Below are 21,791 nucleotides of genomic sequence, written 5' to 3'. Positions count from 1 at the left end.
GAGCACTAGCTCCAGTGCTTGTCTGAAAGCATAAACCCTAAATCTAGATTGCCATCTTGACCCAAAAAAACAAAAGCAAAAATGATAAAATATTGCAATGTCTGAAGCTGAAACAGCATAGTCCATTGCACATTTCACTGAAAGGAATAAATCTAACTATACCTAAGACTTTTGAACCTTTACTTGGGATAAAGCTTGCTAATGCACAAATCATGGAAACGTTGCAAATGGAATATTTATCACACATTGTACAAGCTTTCAAATAGACATATACAATCCTTACTACAGTAAAAAATAATAGACACTATACCAATATAGTAGAAGTGTTTGCCAAGCTTAAGATACAGTGGTAGGCAGACAAAACTAGATATTTTATAACTGCATCAGCCATATTAATTGTGTATCATTAAATGTGATGCAATTTTGGTATTAGAAGAAAAAAAGGCAACAGTTTGAAATTTACTTGTATTATATATGTTCTCTTTGTAGCAATACAATATTAAAGATACATCCAAATCACTGTTTTATTTAAGCTCATAATAGATTAATGAATAAGTCCATCTGGTTTCTGTTCTATGCGTTATGAAAAATTGGAAATATCTACCAGTTACTACCAACATTCCCTTTAAATTGAGTGATATAGGGGTTCATTCATCAACACTAAATGGCCCCTTACACATGCAGAAACACTAGTATCCTCATATTTAAGGTAATGGGCCATTTATAATCAGGGGTCCGATATGACCGCCTGATATTCAGCAAACTCTGAAAACTTAAAGTTTTTGGAGTTTGCTTGCGAGAATAAAAGTAATCTTCAAATGGCGCTTGTTGTCAGAACCCCGCTCCTTTGTAGGGAAAGGAGTTCCGGGGATGCAAACTGGGATTTCCATCACCTTATCACTGCCTTCCCTGCAGCTTTGTTTGCGTATGAGTGACTTAGGTCACACATGTGCACAAGCCATCAACAGTACAAGTAATTAATGCTGCTACAGAAGTAGAGAGCAGCTGTCCCTGCATCGGAGCAATGCTGAATTGCTCCAGTGATAAGTACCCCCACGGTGAGGTGGATACTTAATCATCAGTGCCATACAGTCCCCAATGATGAACAGACCCCTTAGGAACAAAAAAGTTAACTCTAATGAAAGTTCCAACCTGAACATCTATACTGGGAGACTGCTGTTCTGTACAATTCTGCTAAATTATGTTTGACTTCATACCTATAATTTCCAGATATTTCATCATAGAGGAAGCAGTGTCTAACACACATCAACATTTTGTTTAGCTTATAAAAAGAGTATTGACTCACCACTAGGTTATAGTCTAAATCAGAAACAAGCAGGGGGTAATAATGACTAAGGGGCCTATTCATTATGATAATTAAGTTTCTAGTACGCTGCAAGCACCAGAGCAATTCAACATTGCCCAACAGCTGATCAAAAGATTAGTAGTGGTGAAATTTAGCACTGGCAAGTCTGACGCGTCAGTGCTACTTCGCAAACTAGGGTTCAAGCATCTACAACTTCAGGCGGAAGGAGCCAAGTAGTGGCAGGGAAAACTGGGACTCCTTCCCATAGGAAAGGAGCAAGGTGTGGGAACAGGCACCATCTGAAGATGGTGAAGGTTCCAACAGTCAAGCTCTGAAAATGTTGTATTTTCAGAGCTTGATGAATTTAGGTCCCCTTTCTAGTGTATGTGGACAGCAAGCCAGATATCAGTGATATCTCCTGCATTACCTTTATAATGAATGGCCCAGATACTTATTTTCTGCAACAGTAGAACAAATGTTAATTTTCACCTGCTATTGTAGAAATTAAGTGATGATGAAAAGACACCTAAAGGAGTCTTATGGCAAGTTTTAAAGGTTCCAGATACTCTCTTCACTTACCACTCAACACTGCTCAATAACAGCAGAGTTTGTTAGCCACAAACACCGACTCACAGAATGCTTTGTGTTTCAGGAATTTAGCACTTACGCTGCCTGTTATGTACAGAAAAACATAGCAGAAAAGTATAGTAAGTCCTAGGCAAATGTTTGTGGGCATAAATAGTGCCTTTAGCCTTAGGAGCCTTCATTTTAATGTACCCCCTATTCCTCCAGGCCCATAGCAGCTAAATGGAATGCTATGAATGTTGCTATGCTACTGGATACAACTCACATTAATACAATAGGAGTATTATTGCGCTTTATTGAAATACGTAAGCCTGTTGATGACTGCATTTTGTAATAATTAAATATAAATCCCAAACACATTGCTTCACATCTTCTTGACACCTAGATCATAACAATACAACCTGCAAATCATTATTATTATTTTATTTTTACTGCCGTGTGCATTTCCGTGTTTTCAGTATCCTGACACAGTGGATGCCAGCGCTTAGAAAACCGGCGCCGGAATCCCGACACCTATCAGAATCCTGGCACCGGCTTTGGAATGCTCTATAGGTTAATGTTTTCTAAAATATTTTATTATGTTTAGATCTGCTTTGATTCTGCAGTCTTTCTGTGTGCTGTAACAGTAAGTGAATAAGGGGGAGGAGAATGTGAAAGCCCAAACTACTGTAATACGTTTTCCTATGCAATTGAAATGATTACCTGGAAAGTGGATATGTTAAAAACTGCCAAATGTGGTATATATGCACAAGAGGGAAGAATATTATGTTTTGTTCATTTAAAATCATTTTTGAAGAATACCACTGAAGAGAATGTAGAGGTACTTTAGTAGCATATAAGGAGTGCAGCTGAAGTGTCAAAATGCTTGAAACTCTTAAAAAAATAAGTCTGTCTGGACATACCGTCAATGTGCTTATTATCTTTGCTTCTAAATGGTTATCACCTTTACTAAGGAAAATGGCAAATAAGAGAGGTTTCTCTGCATGCAGTAGACCCTCAGGTCCTGTAGTGTACAAAAGCTGAGAAAAAACACCCACATAATATAAGAATCAGGCCTAGCACACTGCACAACTCAGAAACATTGCCTGAATATTTCTCTCTACTGTTCAAAAATAAAAAGTCTGTACCATCACCTAAGGCTGAGTTCAGCTGCCGGTAAGCTTTTCTTTTTTGGCGTGTTACTTTTGGACATATTGCAACCAGGGAGAAAGGGGCTATAGCACCAAATATTTTGAACAGTTTGTGAAATTATATTTACTTATTGTTCTGTGTCTCCACCGACTGTACATAATTAAACTGTAGGATTCTGAGACAGGGATCTCTCTTCATTTTCATATACGTGACAGAATATGTTGATGCTCCCAATTTGTGTGCAGTATATGCTGTAAAGTGCAACATAGATTGAGTAGATTCCTATAAATAAACTTGTACGAACAGTAGATACATTTAAAATAGAACTTATTTTGAGAGCTTGCTATTAACCATTATATTAAATGAAGAAAAGCACTGGAGGCACAACTGTTCTTCTGAAAATGAGCTTCACCGCCTATTTGCATTTATTGTAAAGGAGAGACTGACTGGACCTCATGAATGATCAGAATCTTATTTTAGCATGCTACTCTATAAAATAGAGATGTAATTCTACTGTGATACCAAAATTCATGTATTCCTAATCCACCTAAATAGCATTAACAGTACACTGCCCCAGATTTATCAATGAGTTATATTGTTATCACTCATTACGAGTCTTAAATGGTGCTCCAACCAATCAGCTCCTAACTGTCATGTGATTGAAAAATGACAGATAGGAGCTGAACCATTTAAGACTCATAACAAGCGATAACAACAATATCACTCATTGATAAATCTGGGCAATTGTGTCCTAAATAGCACTTATTAGGTAAAAAGAATAGTGTGAGTTTGCCATTGTTTGTTTGACAATTATAAAGACATTAACACATTTAACATTTATAAAATAATTGTCCCTGCCAGAAACAGTCCTATTTTAACTCATTAATTTCTTTTATGTGTGCTGTATGAATAAATGTGCTGTTAGCTAACATTAATCTTTCAGGTAAATCTAATGTTGATTTCCTTTGTGCACAGATTATTAATCTCTGATTCAGTCCTCTAACAAAGTTTATGGTTTCCCAACTTTATATTGCAGATCACCTCAATTAGGGTCCTAGGAACATCTTTTAGGGTTACTGTATAAACTTTGACAGTTGAGGTCCCAGAACAATGGCACGCTGATGCCAAAGGTTCTCTCTCAGCTTTAATGTTCAGGTCACAGCTGGGATAAAAGAACTACTGAATGCATCCATTGTTTTCAGATTATTATCATAACTGAACATATTGTAGGAGGTCATGGAGATCTAATATGCCAAAATGAGTTTCTAAGATGTTGAATGTACCTGGTATGGCCTGGAGCAGCTTAGGTTCAAAACCCAAGCAATTTTGAAAAGTGGAACTCCATAGAAACAATTGTTTTAAAGCACAGTTAATTATATATTAATTAAAAAAAAAATCTATGTAATGAAAGTTATTCAACCCAAGAAATCCATCTGTGTTTTTATTACAGATTTGCGGTTTGGTTCTACTTGGTTCTTTTCGCCAAATTAGCACAAATTCGAGTTTATCTAATTGGCTATTTAGAGAGCTAAAATTGCCAATAAGATGCCTTTTTTTAGATCTGAATGTAACTAAGTCTAACCAAACCACTCATCTCTAGTTTTGTTATTAAGAATACATTCTGTAAATAGCTTCTGCATTCTAGGAATCCATTACAGGTTCTAGGAATCCATCACAGTTTTATGGCATTGTATCTTTAAATAGGTAGTCCTTGATGCGGAAAGTTGATTAGCTGTGACAGCACAGCTCAGTGTGCAATGACTGCGGCTGAGAACTACATGTACAAAGGTGCTTTTTAGCATCTGTCTGTCATCTTCTCCATTATCTTGAAGTTTCTTGCAACATGGTTGGGGCAGCTTGTATTGAGATATGTCCCTCAGAGGGATAATGCAATACAGATAATGTGAGACAAAATTTGCTTTAGTCATATATGAGGGTCCAGGCACTGTTATGTTGCCATACATCATTCCAAAAGAGTCAGGTCATACCTGAAGCTAGGCATGGCTTCATTGCAGTGAGGGGGCCCATGTGCAAGTTTTTATGTGGCTGTGTCCCACACATAATGGTGTAGACACATGTGCAGAAGATGGCAATGACTCTGACACAGTGCCAGCATCCTTGCCATGTTCTGCACATGCACAGTATATTCGGGGGTGCAGGGGGTGCAATGTAGGTGCCTATGATCCAGGAGCCAGTGTGCACCACACATCTGCACCCATTACAGATACACACCTGCTTCATAAAAGAGGTGGTGTGGTTAATCAATACATGGCTTGGGTGGATGATGGGGGATGTAGTCAGCATCCTGGTGGTCGGGATCCTGTCAGTTAGAATACTGGAGCCAGAATCCAGACAGCAGTCGGAATCCTGGCTCTGGAATCCTGACAACTGACATCCCAATGGTAAGTATTATGGTTAGGGGGAGGATTAGCTTTAGGGTTAGGCACTATGGGGAGGGTTAGGATTAGGCTGCGGGGGGGAGAGCTAAGGTTAAACTTCTGGGGGAGGGCTGCTGTAGGCTATGGGAGGGGAGGGTTAGGCTGCAGGAAAGGTGGGAAAGGGTTGGGGAGGGTTAGGGGTTAGGATACTTACCTAATCCTGTCAGGATTCTGACTGTCAGAATGCCGATGTCGGTATTCTGACTGCCGGCATCCCAACTGCTGGGATCCCGGACCCAACCCGATGATGAGTGTAGCTTAGAAGTCTGTGAATGTCTCTTTATATATCCAAAATTTACTTAGGGGTGTATCCAATTAGCTGCAATAACGATAAGTTTTCTCCGGAGAAAACTGGTCACACCTATGGCTTGAATTTGCCGTTTATCGCATGTATGCACGCTCTCATTCATTGTGCTATCCTATTGTAAAACTGGAGCTAACCAATATGCACGATAATTCTTGCATGGATGACAGGCGATAAGTACAGATGAAAATTAAGAAATCAGCATGTACCCCAAAAGGTACAATAAGGTAGGGTAATGGTATAGAAGTGTGCTAGTGGCCATAATCCAAGGGTTTGGGGTTCTTTAATTGTGTCCAATGGCTGTTAAATGCATTTTTCTCTAACAGTGAAACAACTATAGAAAGCAATATTTTTTTGGCCAAAATAAATGCTGTAGTTAAATTAGGGGTACATTAAAATGGATGTAAGTATATCTTTGTGCCATTATAGGACATTCTTTTTCAAATGTTAAAAATACACCTGTCACTTGCACCTGCAATGTTTAAAAAACCTGTCCCATCCATATCTCTAAAACCTGAATTGTTGGGGAGCCTTGAAGACCGCGTTTGGGAACCTCTGGGATAGCACGATATCTATTTTTGTAGAAAAGTTTTCACCGCAGAAAACGGGTTATCGCCGCTAATTGGATACCCCCCTGTCTTTACAGTAAAAGTGCTAATTCCAACAAATCAGTTTCTGCATTGTGCATAATGTTTCTAAATTTGGTGCAAAGCTTCTACTACTATATACATATATTCAAGTATTCATCCTTAAACTTAAAGCGGTGTTTCCTCAGTCCTCACTCCTCAGGTCCCATTTCAGCTCAGATTTTAAAGGTATCCAAGCTTGAGTACAAATAACTTTATTAGCACCTTTGTCATTTTGAATTAACCACCTGTGCCCAAGCATGGATATTCACAATATATATAATATTAATGGGGACTTGAGAAACGTGTTTGGGAAACACTAGCATAATGTGAAGGTTCTAAAAAGCCCAGTTTTTATAAATCTGCTTTTGATATAGATGCTTTTCATTGCATACTGGTTTTAGGCTTATCCTTGATTATAGAAAGAAATTGCATAAAAAACTCCAACAAAAGTCCATGCATACTTTAGTTGTCATTTCACGTTTTTTGTTTGTTTTTGCTAATCTGACAGAAATTATGCAAAACATACAATTTATAAATAGACAATTTTGGAACAACACTACCAATATAAAGTTTATTTATGAATTAAAAAGAACACTATAATACACTGCTTTGCAATTACATACTGATATATTCATATTACACAGAGTTTAGAGCACAGTAATTACTGAAACTATTTGTTATACAATAGCACCAGTGACTATCACTTTAAGATTTACAAAATCCTAAAATATGTTGACTATAAAGTATAAACAGGGCCGGATTAAGGGGGGCGACAGGGGTGGTCGCCCGGGGTCCCCACACACAGAGGGGCTCCCACCTCTAGTGCACCTGCCAACATGGGGGTGGAGCAAATACTGTAAGTTGCCCACCCTCATGAGCAACCAGAAGCTCCTGCATGTAAGTGTGTATGTGTATTGTTTTTATGTGTATGTAGGTTTTTATGTGTATTTATGTGTTTGTGTATGTAATGTATATGTGTTAGTGTGTTTGTATGTGTTCATGTGTGTGTATACTGTATTTGTGTGGCTTGGTTTCCCCACAACTTGGTTGCCCCAGGGAACCCACAAGCCTAAAGCTGTATTACCACCCAACTGGCAAAAGACAACAAGCTCACCACTGTAAAATAGCTGCAGATGGGGAGGACAATAAAAAGCTACAATTTGTGGTTCATCTCTTACCCCCCACTCAAGCATCGCACAGCCACTGCTGTTAGCTAGGTGTGTGAGACAAACAGAGAATGTAGGAAAACATGGCTGAACAGAGTAGACAACAGGGCTCTGATCAATGGCACACCAATACTCCAAGTTAAATTTTACAGGATTCTACCATTTAATGAACGACACAACATGTGTTGAAAGAAGTACATTGATATAACTCAGATATTGCATTCATGCATCATTGCTTCCTTCCTGGACACTTATAATGACTTGTATGCAGGTACTTGTATGCAGGAGCAAAGAGCTCTGAGTTAGGGAGCCTTTTTGCATGTTACATATGTACAGTTAACTTTTCAGCAACAATATAGTTAACATTTACACAGCACATAGAAAGGAAAATGGAAATGCCATCTGATTTCTACCTGTGGCACAACTACAGAATATGTGATGCCAAACCTATAAATATTTATTTACATTAATATTGGCTCAATTTTCTTCAGCAACCTTCCTCTAACCTCACTTAGGGCTCTATTCAGCAAGCAAAATTTTACTTAAGTCAAGCGGAAACAAACATATCTGCATGATTTAAATATCCCAGCTATGGGCCGTATTCAATTAGAAGTGAAAAGTCAGTTTCAGCGATACTTTTTCGCCGATGACATCATTTTTGCCGATTTAAACTTATCCCCATATTCAATTGTAGCATCTTTTCGCCAGCGCGATAACGAAATGCAAAGTAATAGGCAAAAAAGTTTCACATATGAATACCCGGCAGAAAAAAGTGTAGAATTGGGGTTTAGGGGTGCAATGTTGCAGGAACCATCCTGCACCCTTTGGACACCCGGCCTGATGCTAACTGCGACAAAAAACCCCACAAAGGACACCCCAAAAAAGCACTTTGAAAAAATGGGCAAAAAAAAATCAAAGTTGGGGTACAAACTCAAAAACTAGCAAAATAGCCTTTGGGGGTCTGCAAGTATGGGGGAGGTGTATTTTTGATTGCAGGTGTTTGCTGAAGGTGCATTTTTGGTGCTTTTTAATGCTTGACTTTAGCAACTATAAAATATGCTTGCACCCATTTTCATGTACCCCAAATTTGATGGGTATACTTGTTTTCCCTCAAAAAAGTAGCAAAATGCTATTCTTCACCACTTGCTCAAAGACGCTAAAAAAGCGCCTATTGAGACCTTTTAAAAACCCCTAATGCCATTAGCAGGGCTATTTGGGGGTACCCATAGTGAACCCCCATGTCAGAGCATCTTTAGGGGGTGTCAGGCTTATTTCCTAAAAACTGACTGATCTTTTCGCCTGTTTGCGTTTCACCGTGTCCCGTTTTCTCCATTTTCAAATTGAATATGGGGATACGCAGGAACGCGTGCAATAATTTTTTGCACCTGAAACCAGCGAAGACGGCGAAAAGTCTGGCAATGGACTTTTTGCTTCTAATTGAATATATGTAGGAAAGTCTTAACAGGGAAGATAACAAAATTATCTTCTCCATTAATGCCAGACTCCTATAACATCGTACTGTAGCGAGCAAGCCATTGCTCTTTACAGCGTTTAACGTTTTTCTGCTACTCAGGTAGCAGAGAAACGTAAAAAAAAAATCCTTAAAGGATTACCCTATATAATGGCATCTGAGAATGGCGTTATAGGAGAAAAATCCTTATTTCAGCTGAAAACTGCAGGGGCAGATGGATCTTGTCCAATCAGTCCCTGCAACTGGATGAAGCTCCGCCCACTTATTTTGCCTCCCCTCATTTGGTAATTACACTGTCAGTGTTCTTGGCAGTGTAATTACACAGCTTTGTAAAAATGCATATATACATAAATGTGTAAAATTATATGTACACTATATACATAGCTCTTCCCGATGCTTGTCTACCTTGAATTCATGCTTCCCCCCCCCTCATTTGGGAGATGGAGAAAAATGTGTTGGAGGGAGCAATATGAATTTAGAGCTAACACGTGCTGGTATGAGCTATATATATAGGGTACATATAAATATATACTATATATGAACAGAGAAGGGGCATGCACAGTGCAGTACAGTCTTTTTGGACCACCGAAAAGACTGCCTGTGGGGACTTCACAAGGACAGCGTGTTAAAGCAACTGCTATCTCTGAGAAGTGTATTCCTGCATAGCGGAGAATATTTTGGAGAAAATAAAAAAATAAATATTTGTGCCAATATTGAAAATATTGCTGAATAGAGCCCTAAAGTTGGGTACACACGTAAAAATTTTCTGTCCAACCATCCAACTAGTTGATTGGTCGGAATGAAAATCTGGTAAGGTATGAAAGCAAATGATAATCAGCATTTTTCTCCCAAATGCAGGAAAATGGACAAAAACTGTTGTTTGAACAAATTGTTTAGATCAAACATTTAACAAACTTGTCTGACTACCATTTTCATCTGTTTTCTGGCATTTAGGAGCAAATTGCTGATCATCAGTTACTCCCATACGTTACCAGATTTTCATTCCAACCAATCAACAAGTTGGATGGTTGGACAGAAAATATTTACTTGTGTACCCAGCCTTAGGCTCATAGATAATTCAATGAGTTGATAAAGAAAACCCAGAATGACAAAATTCACAAGGGGTGTAATAGATGGGGAAGGAGGTTTTGGGTAACAATAAATTTTGATTGCAATTTTCACTGTAAAGTAGAAATAAGTTATGATGATTTTTCAATAATTGGGAGTGGGTGGAGGAATTTATAAGCATTGGTAATACTGTATTATACAATAGTTTGTATAAGTGAATATAAAGAAATTATCTACATTTAGAGTAGGTAATACTGAAAAATATGCAAATTGTTTTTAGCTTTCTATATAGTTTAATGTAGTGTACACAATTTACTGCTTCTTCTGCGCCTACAAACGCAATTGTATATCCATTGTTTTTCTTCATTCAAACATTGCATTCATTATCCTGGTCAGTTGTAATTTTACATTGAAACCAATAGTTTATATAGTTATATAGCATACATTTACTGTATTACTATAAATGGGATGCAGTTAAGATGCCAGTTGTCGGGATGCTGGCAGTCGAAATACCAGCATTGGAATCCTGATCCGCGGCCAGAATCCCGACATCAGTTGCGATGCCCATGTCCCGACAGCCAGCATCCTGAACGTAAGTATAGTGGGACGGGTTAGGTTTAGGCCGTGGGGAAGGGGGAGGTTAGGTTTAGGCTGCAGGTAGGGAGGGTTAGGTTTAGACACCCCCGGGTGGGTTAGGGTTAGGCATTAAGGGGGAGGGTTAGGTTTAGGCACTAATAGGGAGGCTAGTGTTAGGCTTTGGGGGGGAGGGTTAAGGTTAGGATGCAGGAAGGGAAAGGGAGGGTTAGGGGCTGAAGAGGGTTAGGTTTAGGCATCATCGGGGAGGTTAGGGTTAGGCTGCAGGGGGAGAGGGTTACGGTTAGGCACCAAGGGGGAGGGTCAGGTTTAGGCACTAAAGGGGAGGGTAGGGTTAGGCTGTGAAGGGCAGGGGGAGGGTTAGGGTTAGGATGCAGGAAGGGGGTTAGGGTTAGGGATGAAGGGGGGAGGATTAGCATACTTACTGAGCCCCTGTCATGATTCTGAGCATCGGAATGCCGCTGTAGGTCTTCTGACTGCCGGCATCCCGACTGCTGGTCTTCCGTATGTATTCCCTAGCTTGCTTTACTATTGCTTACTACAAGTATATATAACTAGCAAAGCAATATTTGTTTGCCGTTTCTAATGTCAGATATTTAATTTAACAAAGATAATTGAAATGTAGAATAACTGGGAAATGCAAAACATTATGAACTGTTTAGTAAAATTGGTCAGTAAAAATAATATGTTAAAGCTGGGTACACATCTATACAGTTATTGGGCTGATCAGCTGATATTGGCTTCAAATGCTCCAAGGGGTATATTTACTTAGGTGCAGGTTTTTTAGAAGTGGAGATATTGCCAATAGCAACTAATCAGATTGTAGCTATTATCTTCTAGACGGTGATAGATAAATGTTGCAAAATCTGATTGGTTGCTATGGGCAACATCTCCATTTCTTAAAACCCACACTTTAGTAAGTATACCACCTACTGTACAATGATTGGATCAAGAGTTCAGAATTGTAATCTCAGACCTCCCACTTCCCTTGAAGAAAGCTCACACTGAGCTAAAAATAACTCACTGTATACAGGGTGCTCATTTATCTGATAATCGCTACAAAGATTGTAGCAATTATCTGATCTGCAAAGTGTGTACCCAGCTTAACCCACAGTCAGTTGTTATCTGTTGTTTGTTTTCCCTTTCTACAATAAACTAAGAAAATGTTTACCAAGAGCTGCAGTATTTTTGTTGCTGTTTTTCTAAATATTCCAAGTTGTTTTGTGGTTGATAAATGTTGTTTGTAAGTATTGTAAAACTGTTTACTGTTTCTTATGGATAAATCCAGAAACAAATATAAATTCAACATTATTGTGTCAATCCTATTAGGTGGCGAGTTTCTGCAGAAACAGCGTAGAAAGGCCAGCAACATCACCGCCCCCTCACGGCCTCATCCTGCTCTGGACTTGCAGATTTTTGTATGCAGCCCTATGAGGCTGCGAACACAATCAGCGAGTCCAGAAGTACCATAAGTGCGGTACATAGCCTTACTTACTTACTTGCACCAGCAGAGAACTCGCGGCAAAAAGAATTAACCCCCTACATGGGCAATTTTAGCCATATTTAAAGCATTTATTTTCATTGTCATCGTCAATAGATATCCAAGTGTTAAGATGCAAAACTGCATTACCACCTAAGTGACAGTACTTTCCAGTTTTCTACTTTGAAATGTGGAGTGAGGGGTGAAGGGTGAACGTATGGACCAATCAGATGCTGCAGTCTCCATGACTGCAGATTTTTACTAATCATCCTTATTACATACCCCCTCTGCAGTGTCATACAGTTGTGAGATGGGTGAGCACTTGGAACAACAGCTGCATAGAGCATTCCGCAGTCTGAAGCAAAGGGAAGTACAGGTTAGTCATATGGGGTAATGCAGCTTTAGAGCAAATCAAAGGGACAGATTCAATTAAGTGCGAGGTCCAGTTGTAACCTCACTTGATGATGAGCACATTTCCAGATATTATGGTACTGAAAGCATAGTGTATTTTTGCTTGTACAAATAAGCAATGCTCAGTACCAGTAACATCTTGCGCAGACGCACCACATAAGTCTCAAATGGAACTTTGAGCTTAATTGAGTTTGCCCAAAAACATAGATAATGATAAAATACCCTGAACAATGGATCTTTGACCCTGGCCGTTGTTGCAAGTCATCTTGTAGGCAGCCTAAAAATGTCCTCCCTAATAATAATTACTGCTCACTATTATTGCCTAGCTTTAGATTTTATCCATGACATGTATGAAAGTGTGATGTGACCTTCCATTTACCTTGAGAAAATGGCACTCAAAATTAATTAAAATAACAACATTTTTTAAAATAATGGCCAAGACAGTTTTGCATGCAAAAATAAATTATTATTTTAAACACTTTCATCATTCAATTTACAATATGTCACCTACGTTTAAAACAGGATGGTGCCGAGCTGTTACATATGACATTTTCCTACATTAACAAACAAAATTATAGTATTAGAAAGGCAATTTATTTTAGCTTTGTGAACTGTGAACTTGCTGGCACTTCAGAGTATAAACAAATAACAATTACTGACAGTAACATATAACTTGCTATTTTTCAGATCAGCAATAACTGTTAACCTTCTAAATACCAAGGGCCTGACATCCCACAAGGGTTTATGCTAATCTCCAGTGAGACATCCATCTATACAACCGTAGAAGCAATTTTTATTTTACATCCCTTGACATAAAAAACACTCACTTCACTCAGTGCAACAGGAACATGTTGAGCTCTAAGAGGGTTAAATGAGTGCAACCTAAACAATGTTTTGCCTTTCATTTTTGCACAGCTACAGTACATAGACTTTTGTAGGGAGAAGACAACAAACAAAAGAACTAGGACAGCGTGTACATGTTCCTGTTAGTGTCTTTAGTAGTTCATTCAATAATAAATTGTACTATATTCTGTTGCACTAAGCTTTATATATAACGCTGCTACTGTTAGATAAGAGTTATAAAAATAACCATCTCTTACAGCTGGCTTATCTGAGCAAACGTATTATTACTTATGAAACAATGATATATATATATATATATATATATAATATATATATATATATATATATAAATATATATATATATATATATATATATATATATATATATATAAAAAGCAGCTGGAAAATCATATTTGATTTGAGCAACGTACTCCTTTCTGATTTTGAATGCATCATGCACAAATAGTGCTGCAATGCCGATTTAGCAAATAAAATGTAAGTCTAACATCTGTCAACAAATATGAGATCAGAATTATATTTGCATATTTTAGTTTTCTATAAGTATATCTGATGTATTTGCATATAGCCTTGTTTTCGGCTCTTGATGTCACACACACAGGCAAAATGATGTGAACCCATCAAGCTTAGAATTGTGTTGACACTGGACATAAGGAAACATAGCACCAGTCATAACAACTTATGTGCCAGAGTTTTACGCCCCAAACTCACAGTTCAGAAAATGAATGCTTGGAATGAGCTATGTAATAGTTGTACCATATAAATGGGTCTTTGTTACATATCTTAACATCTGTTGTTTATATCCAAGAAAATTCACCAGGGGCAAGAAAATTAATTCCCCAATTGCTGTCAACAGCGTTAGGGAACCGCAATAAACAGCTTACTGTAAAGCCTCTAGCTACAATAAAACGGCTGTCAATAAAGCGGGCCTGATATGGTAATGCTGTACTGGGAAAATAGATCCTTTGGAAATTAATTACTAATACAGTAACCATCAAATCTCTTTTTACCCTTTATACATAAAGAATGAAAAGAAGTCAAGTGTTGCCCAAAGTAACTTAAAGATCGTAATTTCTTTTTGTTTTTTCTGCAGTAGACAGGATGCATCATCAATATTTAAGACCACTATTGTAGTGCCAGTTTGGTGCCTGAGCTTGAAGCTCGTGCATAAGTCCTAGAACAATCTAAACTATGAAGAAACAATATGTGTGTGGTATGCGATTTATATGCATGTGTATTGTAGCAATATGGATAAATTTTACTTTAATGAACAATCAAACTCCAGAAGCAGCAATTAATAAGACTGCAACTTAATATAATATATATTATAGGAAATGTTAGAGTACAATTATAGTATCTATACTAAAAACATGACAAGAGCCCAAGTGACTCCGTCAGCTGTGAATCATCACTCTCTGCATTTTATGCCTTTCAAGTCTACCAACTACTGACTGTCAAACATCCACAGTTTTTAAGGCCTAATGCCAGAAGTTCCATTACATATTGGGGATATGAAATGAAGATTAGAAAGTTGGTGCAGTACACCCTATCCATCCTGTATCTGCTTTACAAACTCAAGGACTGGTCGCTCCAGTGCAACTGTCATTAAATAAAAGGTTTCTTTGGCTGTAGAGCCAGTCTCATCTATTCCTCTCCCCCCCATCTCTAATACACTGCAGGCTTGGCATAGAGCCAGCATAGACCACATAGTACCTTAGTGCCATCTACAGGCTGTTCTATCCGTCTAATTTAGAGGCAACAGAAAGGTCTCAATGAAATAAATTAGACAGCTCTGCATTTAAATCTTTATTAGTAGGGAATTATTGGACTGAAAGCTAATGCTGGATTTTGTAAAATATGAGTTTCCCTGCTCACTAATCCCTCTTTAGATGGCAAATTTCACAGCTAAAATGAGCTTTGACAGATTGCTTTTGCTTTACTTAGATGAAGAACTATTTACAATGGATTGATTTTGTTCTGCATAATTTTGCTCTAATTATTTGAATAAATCCATTTCCTCAAAGTCTAAGTTTGCTTTATAGGAACACACATAATACAGTAAATACTCAGTGATACCAGTTCCAACACAGTATTTGTACATAATAGCTAAACTTTTCCATATGACATATGTGAAACCTGGGGGCAATTCATATCTATAACCCTGTAGGCTTATACATTCAAGATACTACTATCTCATGTTTTATAATGTAGTCCCTACACATTAGGTCCCAGAAGGTAAAGACAAGTGATTCCTTTAAACAAAGTCATGAATTTTACTTAAAGAGGGATTTACACAAGAAAGAGATCATCTAAAGAATCATTATAGACAATTTATTTCATTTTGTGATTTTGTAGGACAGAAAATAGCTTAAGAACCTATTGTGCAGCTAGAGAGACTAGCAAAGGCATAGCACTTATAAGTACACATAAAACATCTATTTAGCTACAAGCACGTGTTCATTAAAATGTTTTAGCATTACTTATAAATATATATTTAAAAAAATAAACAAAAAACGAACAAAATAACACAATTTCAATTTCTTCAGATGTGAATTGCACCCAGTCATGCATTTTCTCACAATTTGTATTTTTATGCAAAATACATCAACTTATTTCTCAGTAAGAGTAAAAAAAAGTTAACCCCTTTTTGTGACCTTTTAATTCTTGTCCCTGAAATAAAAACATTAAAAGCAATCTTCTGAAGGCTGCACGGTGGAACATAGGTGACATGTTCATTGTGAAAATAGAAAGTCCTGGGGAACACTTCTTATTGTTTTAGTGTAAAAGTAACAGTGGGGCTGTGAAAATTAACATGCACATTTAGTACAATACAATCAAGAATATACATAAGTATATATGCATACACATATATATGCATATATATTCTAGACATCTGAGTCATCAGAATTTTTACACTACTCAGTGAAAAAAAGGGGTTGATTTTTTTTCCCTCTAAGTAACATGAGCAAGCCAAGAAGACCATATGAAGACATACTGGCACTTTAATACTGGTTGATTGGGCACTTGTATGCAGTACTTATAGACCAGTAAAAGTGCTCGTTTACCTGTCTGGTGTGTAAGGGACCTTTTGTCTTGAAGCCTCCCTGGGAGCTGCACTCTGAGGCACTGAAGTGATCTGAACTAGTGGAAGAGCGTTTGGAGAGGGTGTCGCAACCCCCAACAAAGGTGTTGTCCAAAGGGAGTTCCTGAATCACATGATGCTTTTTCACTGATACCGGAGTATCTGCTTTCAGATGAAAAGCAGACTGCGGAGAGGCAGATTTGTAATGCTTAGCTAGGTCAGGGCTGTTAGGCTTGAAGGTGGTTGGGGGAGCTGTACCCCAATCAAAGCGTCCAATCCCTTGCTCCTCCAGCTCGGCTGGAAGACTAATTGTCCCGTTGATAGGTTCATGAACAGTGTCATCATGTTTAGATTCCTCTATGGTAACAAAGTTCAGAAGAGAACTTTTAGGAGACTTTCTTTTCTTTCTTTTCTTTTTCTTATTTTGCTTGCTCTCTTGGTTTGGTGACATCCACTCTGCCCCCTGCTTGCTCCTCTGGGCTGCTTTAAACCTTGATGCATGTCGACACCGGACAAGGACAGTAACAAAAATGACAACAATGACCACCATGGCACCAGCCACTATGGCAATCATAATTGTGAGATAATCCTCATTTTGGTAGGGTTGACTGCTATCCCCAATATTCCTGTCTAGAGGAGTTTCCATAGTCCTGTGGATTAAATCATGAATGTAGGAAGCATTCCCAGCTGTCTCATTGACATATAAAAACACCAATACCAGAGTGTGCAAAGGCTTAGGGTATCCTAGGTCACTAATATTGACCACAAGACGGTGGAGGCCCACATCTGCTGCAGAAGGCTTCTCTTCTAAAGTAATGTTGCCTGTCACTGGATCTATTCGAAACAGACCTTTGTTATTTCCACTTACAATAGTATATTTTAATTCAGCATTCATCCCAGTGTCAATATCTACAGCAAAAACCTCTGCAACCACAGAGCCAGGAATGGCTGAAAGAGGCACCAGCTTAAATGATGTATTGGATGGAGGGTAGATAACTACAGGGCTATTATCATTAGCATCCATTATATTGATTGTTACTTTTGCAGTGGAGGAACGTGGAGTCTGCCCTCCATCTACAGCTTTAACATCAAATGTATAAGAACTTTGTTGTTCTCTGTCAAAAGAAACATTGGACTTAATCAAACCGGAATATGGATCAAGCACAAAATTTTCATTGTCATTAAGTATTGAAAGGGTTACAGCTTTGTTCTCTCCTGCATCTGAGTCTGTAGCTGTAATAACACCAACTGTGCTGTACTTTGGTAGATTCTCAGATACAAAGAACTGAAAGTGGTTGTGTGTAAACTTGGGACTGTTATCATTCTCATCTAGTACAGTCACAATTACAATTGCTTGGCTCTGCAGTGGAGGAGTGCCATTGTCTCTGGCTGTGACAGTGAAATGAAAACGATCCTGCTCCTCTCTATCAAAAACTCTTGAGGCTGTCAAAACTCCTGTCTTCCGGTCCAGATCGAAAAAAGAAGCATTAGGGCCAAGCTGATAAACAATGTCTGCGTTCTTCCCACTGTCTTCATCTGTGGCACTGATAGTAGTTAAGTATAGACCTCTGCGGTTGTTTTCAGACACTGATAGCTCAATTACAGGCTGGGTAAAAATTGGAGGATTGTCATTCTCATCCTCCAACTCCACTCTCACCAAGGCTGTTTGGTTGAGACTGGGTTTTCCAGTGTCAGCTGCAACTATCTTAAAACTGAATTCTTTGGTGCCCTCATAGTCCAACAAAGAAGAAGTCTCTAGCAAGTACTGATTATCATAAACAGCTTTTAAGTGAAAGGGTACTTCTCTTTCAATAAAGCAGATGACCTTGCTGTTGACATCAGTGTCTTTATCTGAGACTGTTATAAGTGCTATCTTGGTGTTGGTAGGATCTTTCTCTGATAAATATACTGTTCCATTGATAGGGTTTATAATATACCTGAGATCGATGTTAGGTGGGTTGTCATTCACGTCAGTCACATTAATGGTAACAGTTGCCCTTGCAGGTGTGGAACTGCCATCTGTAGCTAAGACAGTTAACTTGTGAACTGCTGTATCTTCCCTGTCCAATGGTCTCTGAACTGTAATTAATCCAGTAGTGTTATTTAAAGCAAAAAGTCTTTTGGTAGCAGATGTCACTTGTGCACCATAAATATATTTGATTTCAGCATTACTGCCTATGTCTGCATCTGTTGCATGCAACTGAACTACAGAAGTTCCTGTGGGAGCATTTTCAGGAATATGGACCTCTACTTGACTTTCTTTAAATACTGGTTTGTTGTCATTTACATCACTTACTGTAACTTGAAGAATAGCTGTGCTGGATTTTTGAGGGTTTCCACCATCCTCAACTTTGATTTTCATCACATAGGTGTCTTTTTGCTCTCTGTCCAGAACTTGCTGCACTATAAGCTGTGGCCATTTCTCCCCCTCTGGTGTCTCAACAATGTCCAGTCCAAATACACTTTGTCCATTTAAAAGTCCATAGTGCTGCACTCCATTGAAACCTGTGTCAGGATCCACTGCGGATGGAATAGGGAACCTACTGTTTATAAGAGTGTTTTCTGGAATAGAGATATTAATCACAGTTGAAGGAAACATAGGTGCATTATCATTGGTATCTGTAACAATTATTTTGATCTTAATAAGTCTGAAAAAGTCATTGGGGAGAATAATTACTTCAATTTCAAAGAAACATTCATTTTCCTCAGAAAGATATGACACAGCACATAGTTTTTCTCTGTCTATCCTGTTGGAGGTTGTGAAGATCTCTCCATTACTGGACACCCTGACCAAAGGAGAATCATTTACTTTAGAAACCAGTCTGTATACTAGGCTATTGCTCGTCCCACTGGCAGCATTGATATGTGAGATATTCAGATCCTTTGGTATGTTTCCAATTGGTACATTTTCAGGCAGTTCCTCTCGTATGGTGTAAATAAGTTCTTGGGCAATTGCAGAATCCAGCCTTAAGCAGGCAATAAGAGCAGCCAACAGGTAAAAATCCCTTAGGTCCATGATAATGTGCTTCCTTTGTTTTCTTGGATTTTAGGATTTAAGTGTTGTCACTGAGAAATGGTGCCGATTTGCAAGAGGAGGCGTGCATGGACTGCAAGATGCCTTACATCTCATTTCTAATTGGAGCCAGCAGCTGTCAACACAATCACACAAACAAACAAATTTGTTTCATTCAGTGAAAGTCTATATATGTATTCATACACAAAACATTACATTAGTACTCATGCAAAAAGTGTCTGCTCTCAACATGACTATTCTCATCTGCAAAATAAAAAAGGTCTAATTTATCAACACTGGCTTGCAAGACTTTGCATGTACACAGAATACAACAGACTAGTTTTTCCTCATTAAGTCAAATATGTTATTCCCACACATTTGTTTCTCTAATCATCCCCCTGCCTGATGTAACATTCACATCATGCATCTATCTGTAGAACTGTTGCCAATAAAATCCTAAGTCCTTACCAGTATTCCTTGTAACTGCACTGTCAGCTGCCAAATACAATTTGTGCTTCATTGCCTCAACTCTAGAGTCATCTCCCTCAGTGAAGCCTATTCCTTGCGTCTTTGGTACTACAGTACAATACTATGATATGTAGAGCCAGAAAATAGGATACAAACGCTGCAGCAGTAACCACTGAACATACTAGCAATCCCTGATAACTAATAGACAATACCTGGGCTGTATATCATGTCAGCATTTTACTGCCAGTATGGCAAGTCTAGAGCATCCTTTCACTTACTATGAATTGAGGTTTTTCAACTTACAAGCCAGTGGTTCCCAGTCCAGATGCGAGTTATGCGTAGCCACGGGTGAGCAATACAAGGTATCAGGACATTTATGTTCCTTCTGATGGCGAAAATACGCAGTCTAGTACTAAAATGTTTGCCCCAGGGATGTTATTTTCAGCTAAAACTCATAAATACTGTTGGTTACTAATGCAGGTAAAGTACAAGGCTCCTGCAGAGATGCTCTGCTAACTGCAGATTACATGGGTGCAAGCACTCCTAGCAGAGACTTTGCGTGAACTGGCCAGTTTCTAGGCACTAATCTCATCTGCATGAGGCTGTATAGCGGCTGATGCCTGGGATTAGTTCCAGCAGGGTGATACAGGCAGGTAGAGATGCAGCCAGTGCTTTAGAAGGGCGCCCTCACACCAAGATTTACAGATACTCGCAAGATACAGCAAAAACACAGGGACAGCACAGAATAAAAGGCAACCATGCTAAACTTCACACTTCCCATCCGTCCCCTGGTTTAGCGGCCCGGGTACTGGGCATCTAGGAATCCATCCAGCAGCGACTGGCATAATTACAAACACAACCAGTCTGTGAATAATAAACCAGAAAAAAAAAGAAAAAGAAAGCTCTTTTAAAATGTGTTTTTCCCGGATGGTGATTTAGCAACTCCAAGCACAATGCTCATTGCTCAGTTAAATTATCCATCATTCTCTCCGCTGGGGCCACCGGTAATCATGTGTTCCTCCAAGACAGTCAGACATGTAAAGGGGACCAGATCCTGTTGGGTAAATCAAGTCAGTTCTATTTTCCATGAAGCAGAAGCGTGCGGTATTTCCATCTGTCACAGCAGCGGCATTAATAGGGAACACATATATAAAACACGAGTGTGAAACTTGGCAACAAGGCAAATGTCAGAGTGGGAGTAATGCTGCTGGCCAGGGCTGCCAGAAATCCCCAAACGAATCGCTCTGAGATGGCAAGGTGTTCCTTCTTCTTCTTCTCCCCTCTTTATATTATCCCTCTCATAGACGTGCACTAGGTAGCCCTCCCTCTCTCCCTTTCCCTCTGAACTGGATTTCTTCATATAACTCTCAATAAACCCAAAGGGAGGGTGTGAGCTTTGCGTAGAGCCGCCCAGAGCCCAGTGGTTGGATGCATAGGAGTATGTGGTTGGCAGACAGAAAGAGGCTTAATTATCATTAGCTCTCGCTGGCGTCGCTCACAGCTCGATGCTGGGGTAAGAGGCGGTGCTACTGCTGGCCAGTGCAGAATGCTTCACAGGCTGCAGGCTCGGTGAGGTCGGTCTTGCAGACAACAAACGACAGCCATCAGGAAATAAGGTGTCTCCTGGACAAATGCAAACTTTCTCTCTCTCTCATCCTTCCTCTCTCACTCACACTCTCTCCTTCTTGCTCTCTCTCTCGCACGCACACACACTAAAACGTTTGCATGCAACGTCTATGCGGATCTCATTCTCTCGCGATGCACCCTCCTTGCTTGTTACATTC

General features: G+C 39.0%; 1 protein-coding gene across 2 annotated transcripts in view; it reads right to left on the bottom strand.

Moving 5' to 3' along the window:
• PCDH9 (protocadherin 9) overlaps positions 1 to 21,331 on the bottom strand; it is a 42,380-nt gene extending 21,049 nt beyond the window's left edge. The window contains exons 1-2 of one of the 2 annotated variants that reach the window (XM_088457360.1): positions 20,311 to 21,331; positions 16,510 to 19,675 (exon numbers count right to left, since the gene is read on the bottom strand). In XM_088457360.1, coding sequence (XP_088313486.1) covers positions 16,510 to 19,542 — 3,033 coding nt within the window. In that variant the 5' untranslated portion in view covers positions 19,543 to 19,675; positions 20,311 to 21,331. Of the gene's footprint in view, positions 1 to 15,929; positions 19,676 to 20,310 lie in introns of those variants that run through there. The other variant, XM_088457352.1, reaches the window with a different exon arrangement.
• Between the last annotated feature and the right edge of the window lie 460 nt (positions 21,332 to 21,791).

The sequence above is a fragment of the Taudactylus pleione genome, unplaced genomic scaffold, assembly GCF_031769625.1.
Source record: "Taudactylus pleione unplaced genomic scaffold, aTauple2 ptg000041l, whole genome shotgun sequence".
In the NCBI taxonomy this organism is placed as follows: domain Eukaryota; kingdom Metazoa; phylum Chordata; class Amphibia; order Anura; family Myobatrachidae; genus Taudactylus; species Taudactylus pleione.
This window is presented reverse-complemented; position numbering and strand designations above follow the sequence as displayed.